This window comes from Pristis pectinata, chromosome 3 (genome assembly GCF_009764475.1).
Source record: "Pristis pectinata isolate sPriPec2 chromosome 3, sPriPec2.1.pri, whole genome shotgun sequence".
Lineage (NCBI taxonomy): Eukaryota > Metazoa > Chordata > Chondrichthyes > Rhinopristiformes > Pristidae > Pristis > Pristis pectinata.
In genome coordinates this window covers 101,628,277-101,644,783 of record NC_067407.1, presented here as the reverse complement: position 1 = coordinate 101,644,783, position 16,507 = coordinate 101,628,277, and the positions used below count along the sequence as shown (strand labels likewise).

At 39.4% G+C, this 16,507-nt stretch overlaps 1 protein-coding gene across 2 annotated transcripts in view; it reads right to left on the bottom strand.

The window, feature by feature from the left end:
- Window positions 1–1,890: 1,890 nt before the first annotated feature.
- The window catches only part of LOC127567868 (serine/threonine-protein phosphatase 4 regulatory subunit 3), a 38,314-nt gene continuing 23,697 nt past the window's right edge, over window positions 1,891–16,507 (bottom strand). Inside the window, exons 12-16 of one of the 2 annotated variants that reach the window (XM_052011020.1) lie at window positions 12,992–13,161; window positions 12,689–12,831; window positions 7,123–7,304; window positions 5,250–5,455; window positions 1,891–4,772 (exon numbers count right to left, since the gene is read on the bottom strand). In XM_052011020.1, the coding sequence (XP_051866980.1) occupies window positions 4,674–4,772; window positions 5,250–5,455; window positions 7,123–7,304; window positions 12,689–12,831; window positions 12,992–13,161 (800 nt within the window). In that variant the 3' untranslated portion in view covers window positions 1,891–4,673. The remainder of the gene's footprint in view (window positions 4,773–5,249; window positions 5,456–7,122; window positions 7,305–12,688; window positions 12,832–12,991; window positions 13,162–16,507) is intronic. The other variant, XM_052011019.1, reaches the window with a different exon arrangement.

The following is a 16,507-nucleotide window of genomic DNA, read 5'->3' as shown; positions in this document are numbered from 1 at the left end:
CTCAGTTGCTGAAATATCAGCTCAGTGATACATTAAAACAATCACCATTTCATTAGGTGTAAAGATAGTATGAATAAAGTAAGACATTATTGAAATAGGAATGAAGTATTTACTGTGTGCCAAAGGAAATGGGTTATCGTCTAATCATTTGGCCTATAGAGTTTTAAGTGAACTTTTTGAAACAAGTTTCATTCCTTTCCCATTCTACATCTTGCTGCTTCAATTACGTCATCACAACAGCCTACTTAATTGGCACCCCATCCAAACACCTTAAACATTCATTCTCTCCAGCACCATCCCAAAATAGCTGCAGTATCACCAACACATACTGTAGCAATTCACCACCTTGTAAACCTGCAACTCTACAAGGACAAGACCACCACTACTGATTTCCTCCATGTCACACACCATCTTGATTTGGAAAAGTCCCTTCATTGTTGTCGTGGAAAACCCTGGAATGTGCTATGAGCTCTGTAGGATTATCTTTGAACCACAGTGCAGCAGGTCAAGAATGTAGTTTGACATGCAGAAACTAGGGCTGGTCAATTCTTTTGAACCTCCTCAGCCCTTCAATAAAGTTATCCAATCAACAAGTGCAGATACTGGAAATCTGAAACAAAACCACAAAATATTACCAACACTTACTACAGGTAGCATCTGTGGAAAGAAAAACTGTGTCAAAGACATCACAAGATTTGTGAAGAGTCTTAAATCTGAAATGTTAATCCCATTTCTCTTTCTACAGATGATGCCATACTACTGAGTGTTCTAGCAATTGGTTTTTATTTAAGTACCCTTTTCCAAGTTTCTCCCCATATGTATAGATCTCTTTGCCATATATAAAAAATACATTAAGGAAGGCGATACAACCTCAAATGCCTTCTGAGGTAGAGAATTCCACAAGACCACAACTCTGTGGGCAAGTACTTTCTTCTCACCTCAGTCCGAAATACCTTGCCGTGTATCCTTTGACTGTGATCCCTAGTTCTGGATTCTTCCTCTGAACATCCTAGTCTCTCCAATCCTGTCAGAATTTTAAGTTTCAATGAGGTCCCTTGTAGGAATAACCAGTAAATAATGGCCTTGTCAGTGATGCCCATATCCCATGAATGAAAAATGCACTACAAACATCTGACAACTTGAAATCCTGCTTTTTTTAGCCATGCTTCCCATGTAAGTTTAAGCACACACCATGAATATGCATTAATGGTGGAAAACATCTTTGTATAAAAAAAACACATTTCAATAGATATCAGGAGAAGTCATTTTAAAATGACCTCAACTCAAACTTGTGGAAGACCAATCTCATTTTGCCCAGTCGCATACTATTAACAATATAAAGACTCAGTAAATAATCAAAGAAAAGTTTGAAGTCTATCCTTGATTACCAAAATATCAAATAATCTAGTTAATCTCTGCTACACTTTTGGCCCAAGAAAAATCTCGAAGTACAGTAAAAATATTTGGTTGTTCAAAAATCCAAATGGATTGGCTCACCAGGTGCCAATCCTCACTCTCCATTGAAACTCACCTGATTCTCCCATGCTCCCTTGAAACTCACTTGAGTCACCATAAAATTTATTATACTCAGTACTGCAAAACATTAAAAAAAATTGAACTGAAAGTGCACTGGGATTATTAATTGGAATAGCATCCAATAATCTGGAAAATCTGCCAGTCCAGCAGCACTAAAGTCTTATATGTGCCAGATTAAGAGGTTAACCGTAGTTAAATTTTCAGCTGTGCATCGGAAACATTTTACTCTCAAATCCTCACTCAAAAACTAGCTTCAAATAGTACAGTTAAGTAACTTGAATTTATTAAACATATTTCAATTAAATTATTTAATAAAAATCCCTTTGTTAGATCAGCACTGTGACAGCAAAAATAGTTTAACTGGGAAATTATTTAACATCCTAATACGATAGAGCTATAATACAATGTACGAAAACAATTTTATGTTTTTGGGAAAACACTTAATAAACTGGATTTTGCACATTTTTTGAAATTAAAAAACAAAAGCAGAATATATGCAAATCATTGCTTGGACCTCAATATCCTTTAAAAAAATATAAAAAGTAAGCAATGCTCAGAATTTTTCCAATAAAGTGCAGTGATAATGAAAATAAATCAGTCTGAAAATTGATTGGAATGTAATGTTAAGATGTGTTAACGTTTGGGATTGTATAAAATCCTATTAATGAGAAGTTAAAGTGCAATCAGAAGATAATACTAATCAGGATTTTTCTTTCAACTTACTCCATTATCTTGAGCTACAGTATTTGCTTTTGGAGTTAAAAATGCATTTAATTTCATGGACTAATTATAATCAAGTGGTTTAACAGAACTCATTTCTAATGCTGGGTTTATAATATAAAAGATTAATGTAACAAATTCACTTAAACTGCTGCTGAGAGCAGGCTGTTTCCACTATTTGAGAAATTATGGACCATGTATTAAGAAATGAAAAATGAAACAAGCATGTTTGAGAATTATTTCCATTGAGATACAAAAATATGATAACACATTTTAAGATTGCCCAAAAACAAGGTTGTTCCAGGAGAAAGGTCAACTAATGTCAATAGAGTTCCAAATGATTCACAGGGCAAACACAGAGGGATACACATTGCCAATGGCAAGCTTAAAATTTCTTTTGTCTTAAATATAAAAAAAACTGAATTAATCAAATGGTATTGAAATTACAATACAGCAACAGTTGATCACAAACATCACTGTTATTTTAAAGTTATAAGTATTTTTGTTTGCAAGGTTGAATCTAGTCAACAGATTCAAGTTGTTACTATTCATGAACACTTTGGAGATTTAAAATGGTACTGTGATTTGTGATGAGGATCACAATTGAAACCTAAAATTCAAATATACCAGCTTTACAGAAAAGATGTAAATGCATGTTAATCATATATTTTTAAACTAATCCAGTACATAATAGACAGTCACCCAAATAAAGTAACCAAATGACAAAAATGAAAATTAATTTTGATTAGCATAAACACATTTAGTTGCTGCTTTGGCTTATCTTTTAAATACTGTGCATAATCCTATAAATAAAATTTTAAAACATCAACTGGCCAAGGATAAATTAATCAATTTTCAGTTTACAATTCAGCACCATTAAAAAAGTTCATTTTTTTTTAACCAGAAAATAGACACAACAGCATTATGTTTATGGAATTACAGGGTCACATTTTAATTCCTGAATCTTACATTGCCTCATTAATATCAACATGTGTACAGTGTAAAATAACAGTTACAGTGGTGGTTATTCATCCATACAAAATAAACTTCTGTCTTATGGAAAAATTATACTTTGTATCTACATGACAGATAGCCCGCTTCTTCCAAAGAATGTTTATGTTGAGCTACAAAACCTCCAAAAATATCAAGGGGCAATGATGACCTCAAAAAAAAACTTTTTTTTTAGAAAAAGAGGTTTCTCAGACTTATCTCAGATGGCCAGTTGGCTGATTTGGCTACAGCTGGTTTAACAACCTGCGTTAACCACTGTATTAAAAATGATCAAAACAGTATACTGTGCAATAAAAACATCTGGAACTGAGCAAGCCTTTTATTGTGCTTGAATCTTAATTACTACTTCACCAAAACAATGTGACTAACAGGGCAAAGGCAGACTTGTTAAATTCATGTTTTGGTGCAGCTTTTTATGAAGCTCCCAGCATTATGTCAGTTGCCCGTAAAAATTAGTGTTCCCTAAAGGTAACTCCATTATCTATCAACTACAATGAAATGTTATTCTGTAATACAATAGCCAAAAATATACATAAAAATCATATGGGATAAAATTTTCTCTATTTAGTAGTATGTTCAGGCTGGGAACATTGCAATCCAAAACTTCCACAATATATAATCTGCAAATGATCTAAGAACAGTAGCTTTTCTCATGAGCCTTCTTGCTGCAACCACCAGCATCAGCTTTTACCACACTGGCTTGTGAAACAGTCTGTCGTACAGTATCTAACTGAGGTGTGTATTCTTGTGCTTTTCCAACCATTCACCATTTTGATTAGAGTTGCTAAACAGGCCCAGTGGATGTCCCAAGATCCAATGAACATGACAGCAATCTCATCATTAGGGTCCCAATAGTAGCTTTAGATCCTTCTATGTAGAAATATATTGGCAAGTTTCCTCCCTCCCCACCACCCCACAATTTAAAAACATGGAATTGGAGGCAAACAAGGTAGAGGATATAACATGTGGAATTGCACTTAATTCATTTCAGAACGCAAAGGCTTGCACATGATACTCTGTTTGTATGTCCCAGTTTTGGTTTCCTGGAAAAGAACACCAAAAATTTTGGTGGAACACTTGCTGCCTTGTTCAAGCTTTCCCTAACCCACCCCAAATCAGAATATCTTCCCCACTTGGGAAACTCAATCAACTCCCAAGTACTAACCGCTAGTCCTACCAGCCTTATTGGCCAGTTTGCCTTTCCAACTTTATTCCAGAGAGATCCAGTTCCTCATTGGCATACTGTTGCCATGTAGAACTCAAGCCCTCTGGTTGAAGCACACTGTTTGCTACTCCTTATTTGCATCTTCTGTTTTCACAGTAAAGGAGCCTTTCCCGATTCAGACCTGATGCTCATGGAACAGTTGCACCATTGTATCAGATCCCAACTCAAGCCAATGCATCAATTATGAACCTAGCCGAGGTCGTTTCCTTGGTGATGCTGCTTCTTCTTCCTCCTCCTCTTCCTCATCATCAGGATAATCTACAAGACCCACACGACCTCCCTGAAGTAATTCAGAAAAAAGATACCAATATGTTAGGAATGCTGCCCGAGAAGTACTGGCCAGCAACTCACAGTAAATGATTTACTTCTACCGTAAGTAAGAAGATGTAATACCCAGGGCACTTACACCAAAATGGGAGGGGAAAAAAAAAAAATCGAGGCTACCAAATATAACGGTATCATGGTGAAAACTTAGCTTGAATAGTATGACAGTTCATTTTTAACTCACTCAGAATTAGTTGAACCGACTTCTTTTAAATATAGCTTGCAAGGAAAGATTTATTTTAAGAAAACCATACCATCACTTAGTCAAGTGGAGACTTTAAATTTGTTCTAAAAACTCAAATCTGTGAAGTTAAAGGATCTCAATTTCCAAAGCCTAGAAGTCAAATTACAAAATCTATAATCAAAGAATTAAATAATTTGGTAATAGACTGACTTGAAGCAGATTTTCAACGCAAGTGAAGATTATCCAAACCTTTGCTGTCACTGCAGTAGATGGACTTGTATGCTTTGAGGAAGAACTAGTAGAACTGGCTGGAGTAGTCTGAGCTGCTGTTGATTTACCATTGGTGCCATTTGTTCCATTTGCTGTACTGGATGGACAAGTGTGTGAAAATGTAAACTTAAAGCTGGGACTTGATGATCGCTTTGGAAGGTTTTCCTTGTCCTCACTTTCTTTAGCTAGGAAAGAAACATCTATGAGCTTGGACCGAACCAATTTCAGGCAGTTAAATCAATTCACCTCTTTTCAACAAGAAAATAAAATCAATATATTAGTGCTCTGAAGTTGGTTATAGAGGACAGATGAGAGAAAACTTGTAGAAGAAAATGAGGATAATACAGACAGGTAAAATAAGCAGTAATTGTATGCATAGGTTTGTTGATGAAAAGAAAGGATAGGATAAAGCAATGGAATGGCATCATGCCTTCAATATGAACCCTCTCAATTTCATATTCCTGTACTCTCCCCACATTATGAACATCTTTCACTGTTAAGGTAAAGTGAAAGTTTAATACACAAAACATAAATCAAAGCTTTAAATCTCAACTCTTCCATGGAGTGCAAGAAAAATAGAACATTTAATTCTTCAAATTACTCTTCACACATTGCATGTTTGAATAAGGATTTAATCTAATATTTTCAATAACCTAAAATATTCAATTTTTAATCTTTCCAATAAAATACTGTGGAGATTCAACATTTAATCTGGTTAACCATTCATTGAAGTTTTCAGAAATACCTGTATCCCTGAGGATTGGGAGCATTTTAAAAATCAGCAAAGGAAGACCAAGAAATTGATAAAGGAAAACAAAATAGAATACGAGTACATACTGCTGAAAAACAAAAACTGACTGCAATAGCTTTCATAGGTTTGTAAAAAGGGGAAAGACTAATGAGAGCCCCTTATAGAGATGAGGGAATTCATAACAGGGAATAAAGAATGGCAAAAGAATTAAACAGTTATTTTGCATGTGTCTTCACAGAAGTCACAGTAAATACATTAGAGAGGAAAGAGTCCAGTGAGAATAAGGAATTAATATTAGACAAAAAGTAATACTAGAGAAGTTGAGCAGAAAGCTTTAAATCCCAAAGTTTTGATGATATACATACTAGAGATTTGCAATAGGTAAGCTTAAGAGATGGTTGAAGATCTAAAGTTCTACAGATTCAGGAATTGTTCCTGTGGATTCGAAGGTAGTAAATATGACCCCACTACTTTGGGAAAGGGGAGAGAGAGGCAAGGACAATTCTGGAATTTATAATGAAGGTAGTAATAACAGAACACCTTGAAAAGAATAATAGGATTGAGCTGAGTCCATGTAGTTTTAAGAAAATCAGGTTTGACTAATCTGCTGGAGTTCTGAGTATGTGACTGGGAGCAAAGGGGAAAACCAGTGAACGTGATGTATTTGGAGTTTTGGAAGACTTTTGACAAGTTCTCACATAGGTTGGTCAACAAGAAATTTCTTTGCTCAAGGGGGTGCTGAACCTTTGGAATCCTCTAAATCTGGAAGGCTCAGAGGCCCAGCCATTGGGCTTATTCAAAACAAATTGATAGACTTGTAGACATTAAGGGAAGCAATGGATACAGGGATAGTGCTGGGAAATGGCACTGAGGTAGTACACCAGCCACGATCTTGATGAATGGCAAACCAGGTTGGAAGAGCCAGATGACCCACTCTGCTCCCCTTTCTTATGTTCTTCCTCATTCTCATGACAGTCCCAAACTAGTCCACATTTACCAGCATATTCACTGGCAGTTTAATTGCCTACCACCACAGGAAAATCCGAGTTATTAAAATTCAGTAAAGATCAAAATGCACCAGAGGGCTAAAAATTCTTGTACCCTTTTTTGTCTCCAGAAATTTCCCATAATTGTCTGGATAGTCATCCTCAGATTTAGATTTCTCAACATGCGGTACTAAAGCTTCTCCTTCTTCCTCTTCCTCATTAAACCACATCTCTTCATCATCATCCAAAGCTCGTGCATCTCTCCGGTACCGGTTATTACGCAATATGGATGGCACACTTGAAATGAAAAGCACAAAGAATGAATTAGCAAGTTCTATAGTAGCCCAAAAACATCAACTGGGAAGTGCATTTCTCAGCTTCCATAGTTAGATTCACATACACATATCCACAATTACTGGAATTGTGCAACAGGGTTAAACTCTGATTTAATTCTATCTGCAATTTAAAAAAAAATTCCCCTCTACCACTTCTCCTCAAATCACCCCTTATCCCACAGCATATTCTCCAGATAGTCCTGGTTTCACTTGTGGTTTGGCTATTGCTCTGAGTCAAACTTCACGTGAACATAATCAGCATATGCTGGCAGAGCATATGCTGTGTTATTCCAGGAATATCAGACCCAAGAATAATTGTAAGTTCATCTGTTATCCCTATATATATGCAACTTGGACAACAAATAGATGAATAATACATTGAGAAGCATAACTTCTTGCCGGTTTGCAATGGAAACCAATTACAAAAGTACGAAAAATGCCCAAAACAATCTTGAATATTAAACAGACATTTTGGTTAACATTGTTGAGTATTACAATGGTGCAGCTAGTTGTGCCGCTGCCTTGTGGCTCCAGTGACTTGGAGTCAATCCAGATCTCTCGAGCTGCCTGTGTGAAGTTTTCACATTTTCGTTACGCAATGTAGATCCTTAATGAGCCTTAGTTAGGATCTGCACGGGTTTCCCTTGAGGTTTTTCATTTGTGCATATTGTAATGTTTTTAATTACTCTTTAGTGGTCCCCAGTGGCCATTCCCCTCAGGATACTGCTGGGGTGGAGGGGCGAGGGAAAATGACCTTTCAAGGCACAGCAACAGCAGCCAAGTCGGTGGCACTGTAACCATGTCTGAGGCGTTTAAGATCAGAGGAGGAATGTTGAGAGGTGTCAGAGGTAGGTCCTTTACAAAGAGAGTGGTGGGTGCCCGGAACGCACTGCCAGGGGTGGTTGTAGAGGCTGATACAATAGGGACATTTAAAAGGCTCTTACTTAGATAGGCACATGGAAGAAAGAAAAATAGAGGGTTATGGTCTGTGCAGGAGGAGAGGGTTAGATTGACCATGGAGTAGATGTTCATATAGTTCAGCACATCGTGGGCCGGAAAGCCTGTACTGTGCTGTACTATTCTATGTAACAGATATGCAGACAGATTAGGGAAAAGTGCAAAATCAACAGGATCGTCCTAGTGGGTGACTTCAACTTCCCTAATATACACTGGGACCTCCTTAGTGTAAGATAGTTAGACGGGGTTGAATTCCTAGGCGCATCCAAGAGACTTTCTTGGAACAGTATATGGATGGTCCAATTTGAGGTGACATCATACCTTGTATTGGGAAATAAGGCTGGCCAGGTGACTTAGACTTTTCAGTGGGGGAACATCTAGGAAACACTGATCGTAACTCAATTTTTAAGATGGTTATGAATAAGTATGGACCATGCGCGGAAGTATTAAATTTGGGTAGGAAAAATTACGGGAGTTATTAGGCAGGAGCTAGGGAGAATTAATGGGAACAGCTGTCTTTGGGCAAGTTCACATCTGACAAGTGGAGGGTGTTTAAAGACCAAAGGCACAAAGGACTGGTATGAAGAAGGACAGACAAGGATGGCAAGGTAAGGAAGCCCTGGATGACAGGGGAGGCTGGGAATTTTAGTCAATAAGTAAAAAGAAGCATATGTAAGGTTTAGAAAGCTAAAATCAAAAAGGGCCCTTGAGGAAATATAAAGAAGCTGAAAAGGAACTCAAGAAGGGAATTGGGAGAGCCAGGGGGGCCATGAAAGGTCCTTGGCAAGTAGGATTAAAGAGAATTGTACGGCATTCTATTCATACATCAAGAGCAAGGATGTAACTAGGAAGAGGGTAGGAGCACTCAAGGGTAAAGAAGAGAACACGTGCTTGGAGGCAGAGGATGTGGGCGAGGTCCGAAATGAGTACTTTGCGTCAGTATTCACCAAGAAGGACGTGAAGGATAGGGAGATCAAAGTGGAACACACTAATATGCTGAGGCATTTTGAGATAAAGAAAGAGGTGGTGTTGGGTCTCTTGAAGAATGTTAAGGTGGATAAGTCCCCAGGTCCTGATGAGATATACTCCAGTTAATTGAGGGAGGCAAGAGATGAGAATACTGGGCCTTGATCAAGATCTTTGTGTCCTCTCTAGCCACAGGCAAGGTCCTGAAGGACTGGAAAGTAGCCAATGTTGTTCCATTATTCAAGGAGGGGGGAAATAGGGATAATCCTGAATATTACAGACTGGTGAGTCTCACGTCAGTGGTAGGGAAGCTATTAATGAGGATTCTTAGGGATAGGATTTATGAACATTTGACCTAATTAGGGACAGTCAGCATGGCTATATGTGGGGCAGGTCATGTCTTTCCAACTTGATTGAGCTTTCAGGTGGTGATGAAGGTGGAGTTGTGGATGTTGTCTACATGGACTTTAGCAAGGCATTCAACAAGGTCCCTCATTGTAGGCTCATCCAGAAGATTAAGATGCATGGGATCCACAGGGACTTGACCATCTGGATTCAGAATTGGCTTGCCCATATAAGATAGAGCGTAGTGGTCAGTGGGTCTTACTCTGGTTGGAGGGACATGACTAGTGGTGATCCACAGGGATCCATATTGGGTCCACTGCTGTTTGCGACATACAGTATATAAATGAATTGGATGAAAATATGAATGGGTGGGTTAGTAAGTTTGCAGATGACAAAAAGATTGGTGGTATTGTGGGTAGTGTAGAAGATTTCCAAAAGATACAGTGGGGTATAGATCAGTTGCAGATATGGGTGGAAAAATGGCAGATGGAGATTAACCCGGGCAAGTGCGAGGTGTTGCACTTTGGGATATCAAATATAAAGGACCCTTAACAGCACTGATGTACGGAGGGATCTTGGGGTCCAAGTCCATAGTTCCCTGAAAGTGCCTGCACAAGTTGGTAGGGTGGTAAAGAAGCCATGTGGCAAGCTTGCCTTTATCAGTCAAGGCACTGAGTTCAAGAGTCAGGAAGTTACATTGCAGCTTTCTGAAACTCTGGTTAGGCCACATCTGGAGTATTGCATTCAATTCTGGTCACCCCATAATTGGAAGGACATGGAGGCTTTGGAGAGGGTGCAGAAGAGGTTTACCAGGATGCTGCCTGGATTAGAGGACAAGTGCTAAAAGGAAAGGTTGGACAAACCAGGGTTGTTTTCTCTGGTGCGGCAGAAGCTGAGGGGAGACCTCATCGAAATTTATGTTATGAGAGGCAATAGATAGACAGCTGGTATCTTTTTCCCAGCATCGAAATATCTAATACAAGAGGGCACACATTTAAGGTGAGGAGGAAAGTTCAAAGGTGTACAGAGTTTTTTTGCGCAGAGTGTGGTGGGTGCCTAGAATGCACTGCTGGGGTGGTGGTGAAGCCAGGTACAATAAGAAGCGTTTAAGAGGCTCTTGCATAGGCACATGAATATGCAGAGACTGGAGGGATATGGACCATGTGCAGGCAGAAGTGCAATTAGCTTAATTAGTTTGGCACAACATCGTGGGCTGAAGGGCCTGTTCCTGCCCTGTACTGTTCTAGGTTCTATTGCCCAAGTTAGGAAAGACATACAGGAAGACGAGCTGGTCAAAAATATCTGCAATCATGACACCTGACTGTGCATCTGATGATGCTAGTAGACAGCACTCATCTGCTCAGGGGCAGTGACAGTTGATGTTTGGGCCCCCCAAGTGTTAAATTCCCCAATCAATGGCACATTCAAGCTGACTTCATGTGTTTCTACTATCTGCTACACCCCATTCTCAGTTGAAATTAGTCTGAATTCCTTAAAATGTTACATGTCAGACAATAACATTGAGGTAATTTTTAGAATATATGCTTGTCATGATCATAATTCAAACACTACAAGGCTCATACTATAGTATTAAAACTGTGGTACATTTTTAGGTTCAATTCACTTTGAAATCTATGAAGCTCAATTACCTGAAAAACAGGTCCTACTTCAAAAACTGGTTTTATACAGGGTCTTAATAATGTAAGAAATAGCAGCAGTAAACCATTCAGCCTCTCAAGCCTGCCCTGCCACTTAGTAAGATTAGTAAGATGGCTGATTTTTAATTTACCCAAGCGCCACTTTCCAGCACGAACTCCACATTCCCCGATTCTCTTAATGTTTAAAAATGTATCAATTTGTCTTGAATGTACTCAGTGGATGAACCCCCTCCATCCTCTTGGGTTGTGAATGAAATGTTAGAACAACAATCTGACAAGGAACTCAACAGGTCGGGCAGCGTCTGTGGGGGGAGAGGAATTGCCTGTTTTGGGTTGAAATTCTGCATCAGGGCTAAGAGTGGGGAGGGGAGATGGCCAGTATAAAAAGGACAAGGGGAGTGATGAGATGGGGGCCACAGGTGACTGGTGAATTGAGGAGGGGTGAATGATGACGGGCAGATCAAGCCAAGGGGGGGGGGGGGGGGGGGGAGGATGAGGGGTGGAACTGGGAGACAGGCAGGTGGACGATCGATAGAGGCAGAAAATACAAAGAGGAAGATGGAGTCAGGAGCAGGGAGGGGGAAGGTGAAGGCATAGACAGCTGCTGGAACGTGATAACCAGGATCACAAAGGCTATCTTTGCTGGAATCTGATAAATAAGGAAGGCGATAAAGGGAACCATTAGGGAGGAGGTGAAAGGCAGATGAAACCAGGAAGACAGAGGAGGGGGAGAGCCAATGTGGGTAGTGGGTGGATGGAACTGGGAGGGGGACGAAAATGGGTGATGGGGGGCTGGAGTGGAGGTGTGGGAAAGGGGACAAAAATAGGGTGACCAGAGGTGGATCAGAAACTTGAGGTGAGGGTTACCTGAAATTGGGGAATTCAATTTCTATCCAGGCAGAATAATGAGGTATTGTTCCTTTAGTTTGCATTGTGCCTCACCCTGACTCCATATTCCTCCTTTATATTGTCTGCCTCCATCTATCATCTACTTGCCTGTCTCCTAGCTCCACCCACACCCAACCTGGCTTGATTTGCCTGTCATCCAACACCTCCCGGGCGCCACCGCCTCCCCCCCCCCCCCAAAATCAGTCCACCAATCACCTTTGTGTCACCACTCCCCTCTCTAGTTTATACTAGCTATCCCCTCTGTCCTGATACAGGGTTTCAACCCAAAATGTTGACAATTCCCACCCCCCACACCACCCAACAGATGCTGCTCAACCCAGTTCTTCCAGCAGTTGTTTGTAGCTTCAAGTTCTAGCATCTGTTGGCTCATGTGTCTTAATTAAATATTAGACATAGGAGTATTACCAAAGAAAAATATTATGGTCAATATCCTAAAGCTTGGTCGAGCAGGTTGAGAAATAGAAAGCTAGAGCAAGCAGAGGAGAAAAAGGCTCTTAAATTAACTCCATACCTGCTTAGTTTCTGATTTTGAAGTCTATCCCTTTCTTGCTCGTATCTTAACTTCAATCCTTTAAACGTTTGCACATACTCTATATGTTCAAGTGCTTTGTAGAAGTTGTCAACTATATGCGTTGTGAGTGACTTGATATCCTCCTGTGACAAAAACATTATAAAAGGAACAGATCACACACTTCTAAGAACAGTAGAAAGCCTCAACCTACTAGGAAATGAGGAAAACTTTAACATTTTTCTCAAATAATATCCAAGGTGAAAACATTTACCACATGCTATTACAAAAAAAAAAGAATCTTACCACTCTGATAAATTCAAAAAGTTCAATTATTGCTGAATTGAGCAGATTATATCGGGTTCCATTATCCAAAAAGGCATTTATAACTGGCTCAAAGAGGTTTCCTTTAGTAATGTAACGATTATAGAATTCATCCTTTAGTCCAATGATTCTCCTCATAAAACGCAGTGCACCTATTTTCAGGGGGAGGAAAAAATGCTGTAAAATATCCAAGTTCTGGCCATTAACTGGACCTCCTCCAGAGGTAATTTTTGTGATCAAATCCTATTAAACCACTCATCAACTTGTAAGCAACTCATGGAATCCAAGTCCAAGAGAACAATTAAGTGAAAGTTTAAAAAAGATGCTGGAAATCTAAAACAGAAAATGTTGGAAATACTTAAGTCAGGCCACGTCCCTTTTTCAGACGACCTAAAATGTTAACTGTTTCTCTTCCCAAAGATGCAGTCTGACCTGCTGGTATTTCCAACATTTGTTTTTTAATCCAAGAGAACTCTTCATCCCTTTCAAGATTTACACACCATCCAACCTCTACAACTTCTCCCCATGCTCCTTTACAAAATTCATTTCAGCTACAAAACCCAACGCCAGCTCTCTAAGACTACTCCTGAACAATACAATTCTGCCTGACCCTATGATTATTGATGGTATTTGCATTCTCCTGTTATTCTCCTTTACAAAACCAACAGCATTCCCAAAGTCCTACTCAATCCTTTCTCTCCAGGGTCTGCAAAAGCCTAGGGCCATCCAATTATATATTCACCTTTCCTTCTGGCACTCTATAATCCAGCTCTTGTACCATCATGCTTGGAACTGCAATTCAAATTCACCAAAATCTGCTGTTATTTTATCCATTCTCCACCACTGGCACACCTCAGACCATCTTCATCATAAACCTCCCTTGCATTCTAGCCAATTAGCCAACATGTAGTCATTCTTAAAAAAAAATTTGAAGTTACAGAGTTGCCCTCTGACTCACAGTGCTCCATTTTTATTGTTCTTCAGTATCTCCAGAGTTATTAAATATACTGTGGCTGCAATAACATCACACCCTGAATGAGTCAGGATTTCTTTAAGCTCACCACCAAGACCGAATCTATTCTGACTCCCAACCGGGTCAAAATGGCTTCAAGCTGTTTTTCATTAGCATTGTTTAGTCAACATCAGTGGCACAAACTTCAGTGCACCCTCTAGCCAAGTTTCCTTCCCCAATTCTTCAATCTGCAAAATCACAAGATTTAACTTGAATACTGTCCATTCTCAATTCTTCATAATCTTTGAACTTTTGTTTTCATGTCAAAAGGATTATTCTCCAAATGGCTTCCTCTTGTTTACCATACAGAAATTTAAAATAACCCAGAATTGAATGCACTTGATCCTCATCTCCTCTAACTCTAGATCAATATTTAGTTTTTCCACTCTGACAACTAAAATACAGCTACCCTTTGGAGTTCTTGTCCAAAACCACTTTACCTTATTAAGTCCTCTATAGATGGAAATGGGCAAATGGAAATAACAGATTTTTCCTTGACATATTTTTTAAATACTTGGCTTCAAGAACTTGAATTTATACAATGCCATTTAAAGTGCTCAATTTAATGCATTAAGAAAGCAAACATGGCAACCAATTTGCTCATTATTAATTCTATGACCAGAACAAGTTATGTGACTTGCTTTACTGAGATTTGGGAGATGAATACTCCCAGTATTAAACCTCAATGTCTAGCCAGAAACTATTCTTGAATCCTGATTCGAGAGATGAAAGTGACATTAACTGAACCAAAGAGCATATTATGGCATAACCATGCAATGCTAAAGCAATACACATCTACAATGAACAGGCCATTAAAAGCCCTATTTTACTGACATTCTTCATTAATTTGTGTAGAGATGAATAGAAGGGTACTTAGAATCATGATGTCTCACAACTGCCAACGCTGTGCCTCTATTTAAGGAGGATTGCAAGGACAAGCTAGGGAACAACAAACCATCGAGGAAGTTTTTGGAAGGGATTCTAAGAGACAGTATCAACCCGCATTAGAAAGGACTGATTAAGGATAGTCAACAATGACTTTGTTTGTGGGACAGTGTCTCACAAATTTGCGTATTTTTTGAAGAAGTGACCAAGAGGATGAACAAGGGCAGGGTGGAAGACGTCATCTACACGGACTTTAGAAAGGCTTTTTATATGGATCAGCATGGTAGGCTGGTCCGGAAGGCAAGATCATATTGGATCCAGGTGAGCTAGCCAATTTGATACAAAATTAGCTTGGTGGAAGGAGTCAGAGAGTGGCAGGGGAGGATTGTTTGTCAGATTGAAGGCCTGTGACCATTAGTGTACCACAGGGATCTGTGCTGGGTACCCTCTTGTTCGTTATATAAATTAACGAATTGGATGAGAACGTAGGTGGCACGATTATTAAGTTTGCAGATGATATCAAAATTGGTGGTGTAGTGGACAATGAAGAAGGTTGTCTAAGGTTACAACTGGATCTAAAATTAACTGGGAAGTGGGGGGGGGGTGCAGCAAAGGAATGACAGATGGAATTTAACTCAGGCAAGTGTGAAGTGATACAGTTAAACAAGGGCAGGATATACATAGTGAATGGCTGGGCCCTGGAGAGTGTTGTTCCCTTCGGTCCCTCTGTTCTACAAGTACATTGTTCCCTGAAAGTGGCACACAGTTCGATAGAGTGGTAAAAGGCATTAGGCAAGCTTGCCTTCATCGGTCAGGGCTCTGAGTACAAGAGATGGGATGTCACGTTACAGCCGTACAAGACATAGGTGAGACCTTGGAGTATTAGTACAGTTCTAGTCACCACACTATAGTAAGGATGAGATCAAGCTAGTGAGAGTGCCGAGAAGATTAATAAGGATGTTGCCAAGACTGGAGGGCATGGAAAGACTGGAGGCTGGAACTGTTTTCCCTGGAGTGAAGGCAGCTGAAGGATGACAATATTGAGGTTTATAAAATCACGAGGGGCACAGATGAAGTAGATGGTCATTGTCCTTTTCCCCAGGGTAGGGAGTCTAAATCTAGAGGGCAGAGGTTTCAAGTGAAAGGAGAAAGATTTAAGGGGACCCAAGGGGCATTTTTTTTCCCCCCCCACACAGTGAAATGAGCTGCCAGAGGAAAGTAGCAGAGGCAGCAACAACTGCAACATTTAAAAGACATTTAGACAGGTACATGGATAGGAAAGGTTTAGGTTGATATGGGCCAAATGCAGGCAAATGGGACTAGCTCAGTTGGTACCTTGACTGGCATTGATGAGTTGGGCTAAAGGCCTGTTTCTCTGCTATGAACTACTCATTATGTACAGAAGAATATAATGCAACACTATTGCCAAACTTCAACACACTTCGTCAATGAGATTTTCATCTCAAGTATGAATCAGTTTGCAAATCACAATAACTGTGTTAATCAAGAATGGCAAATAAACTTCAGGATTCATTAGAGCTGGTTTACATCTATAGAATAAATGCAATTTTATTTGCTCCATTCTGTAAACTTAACAAAAA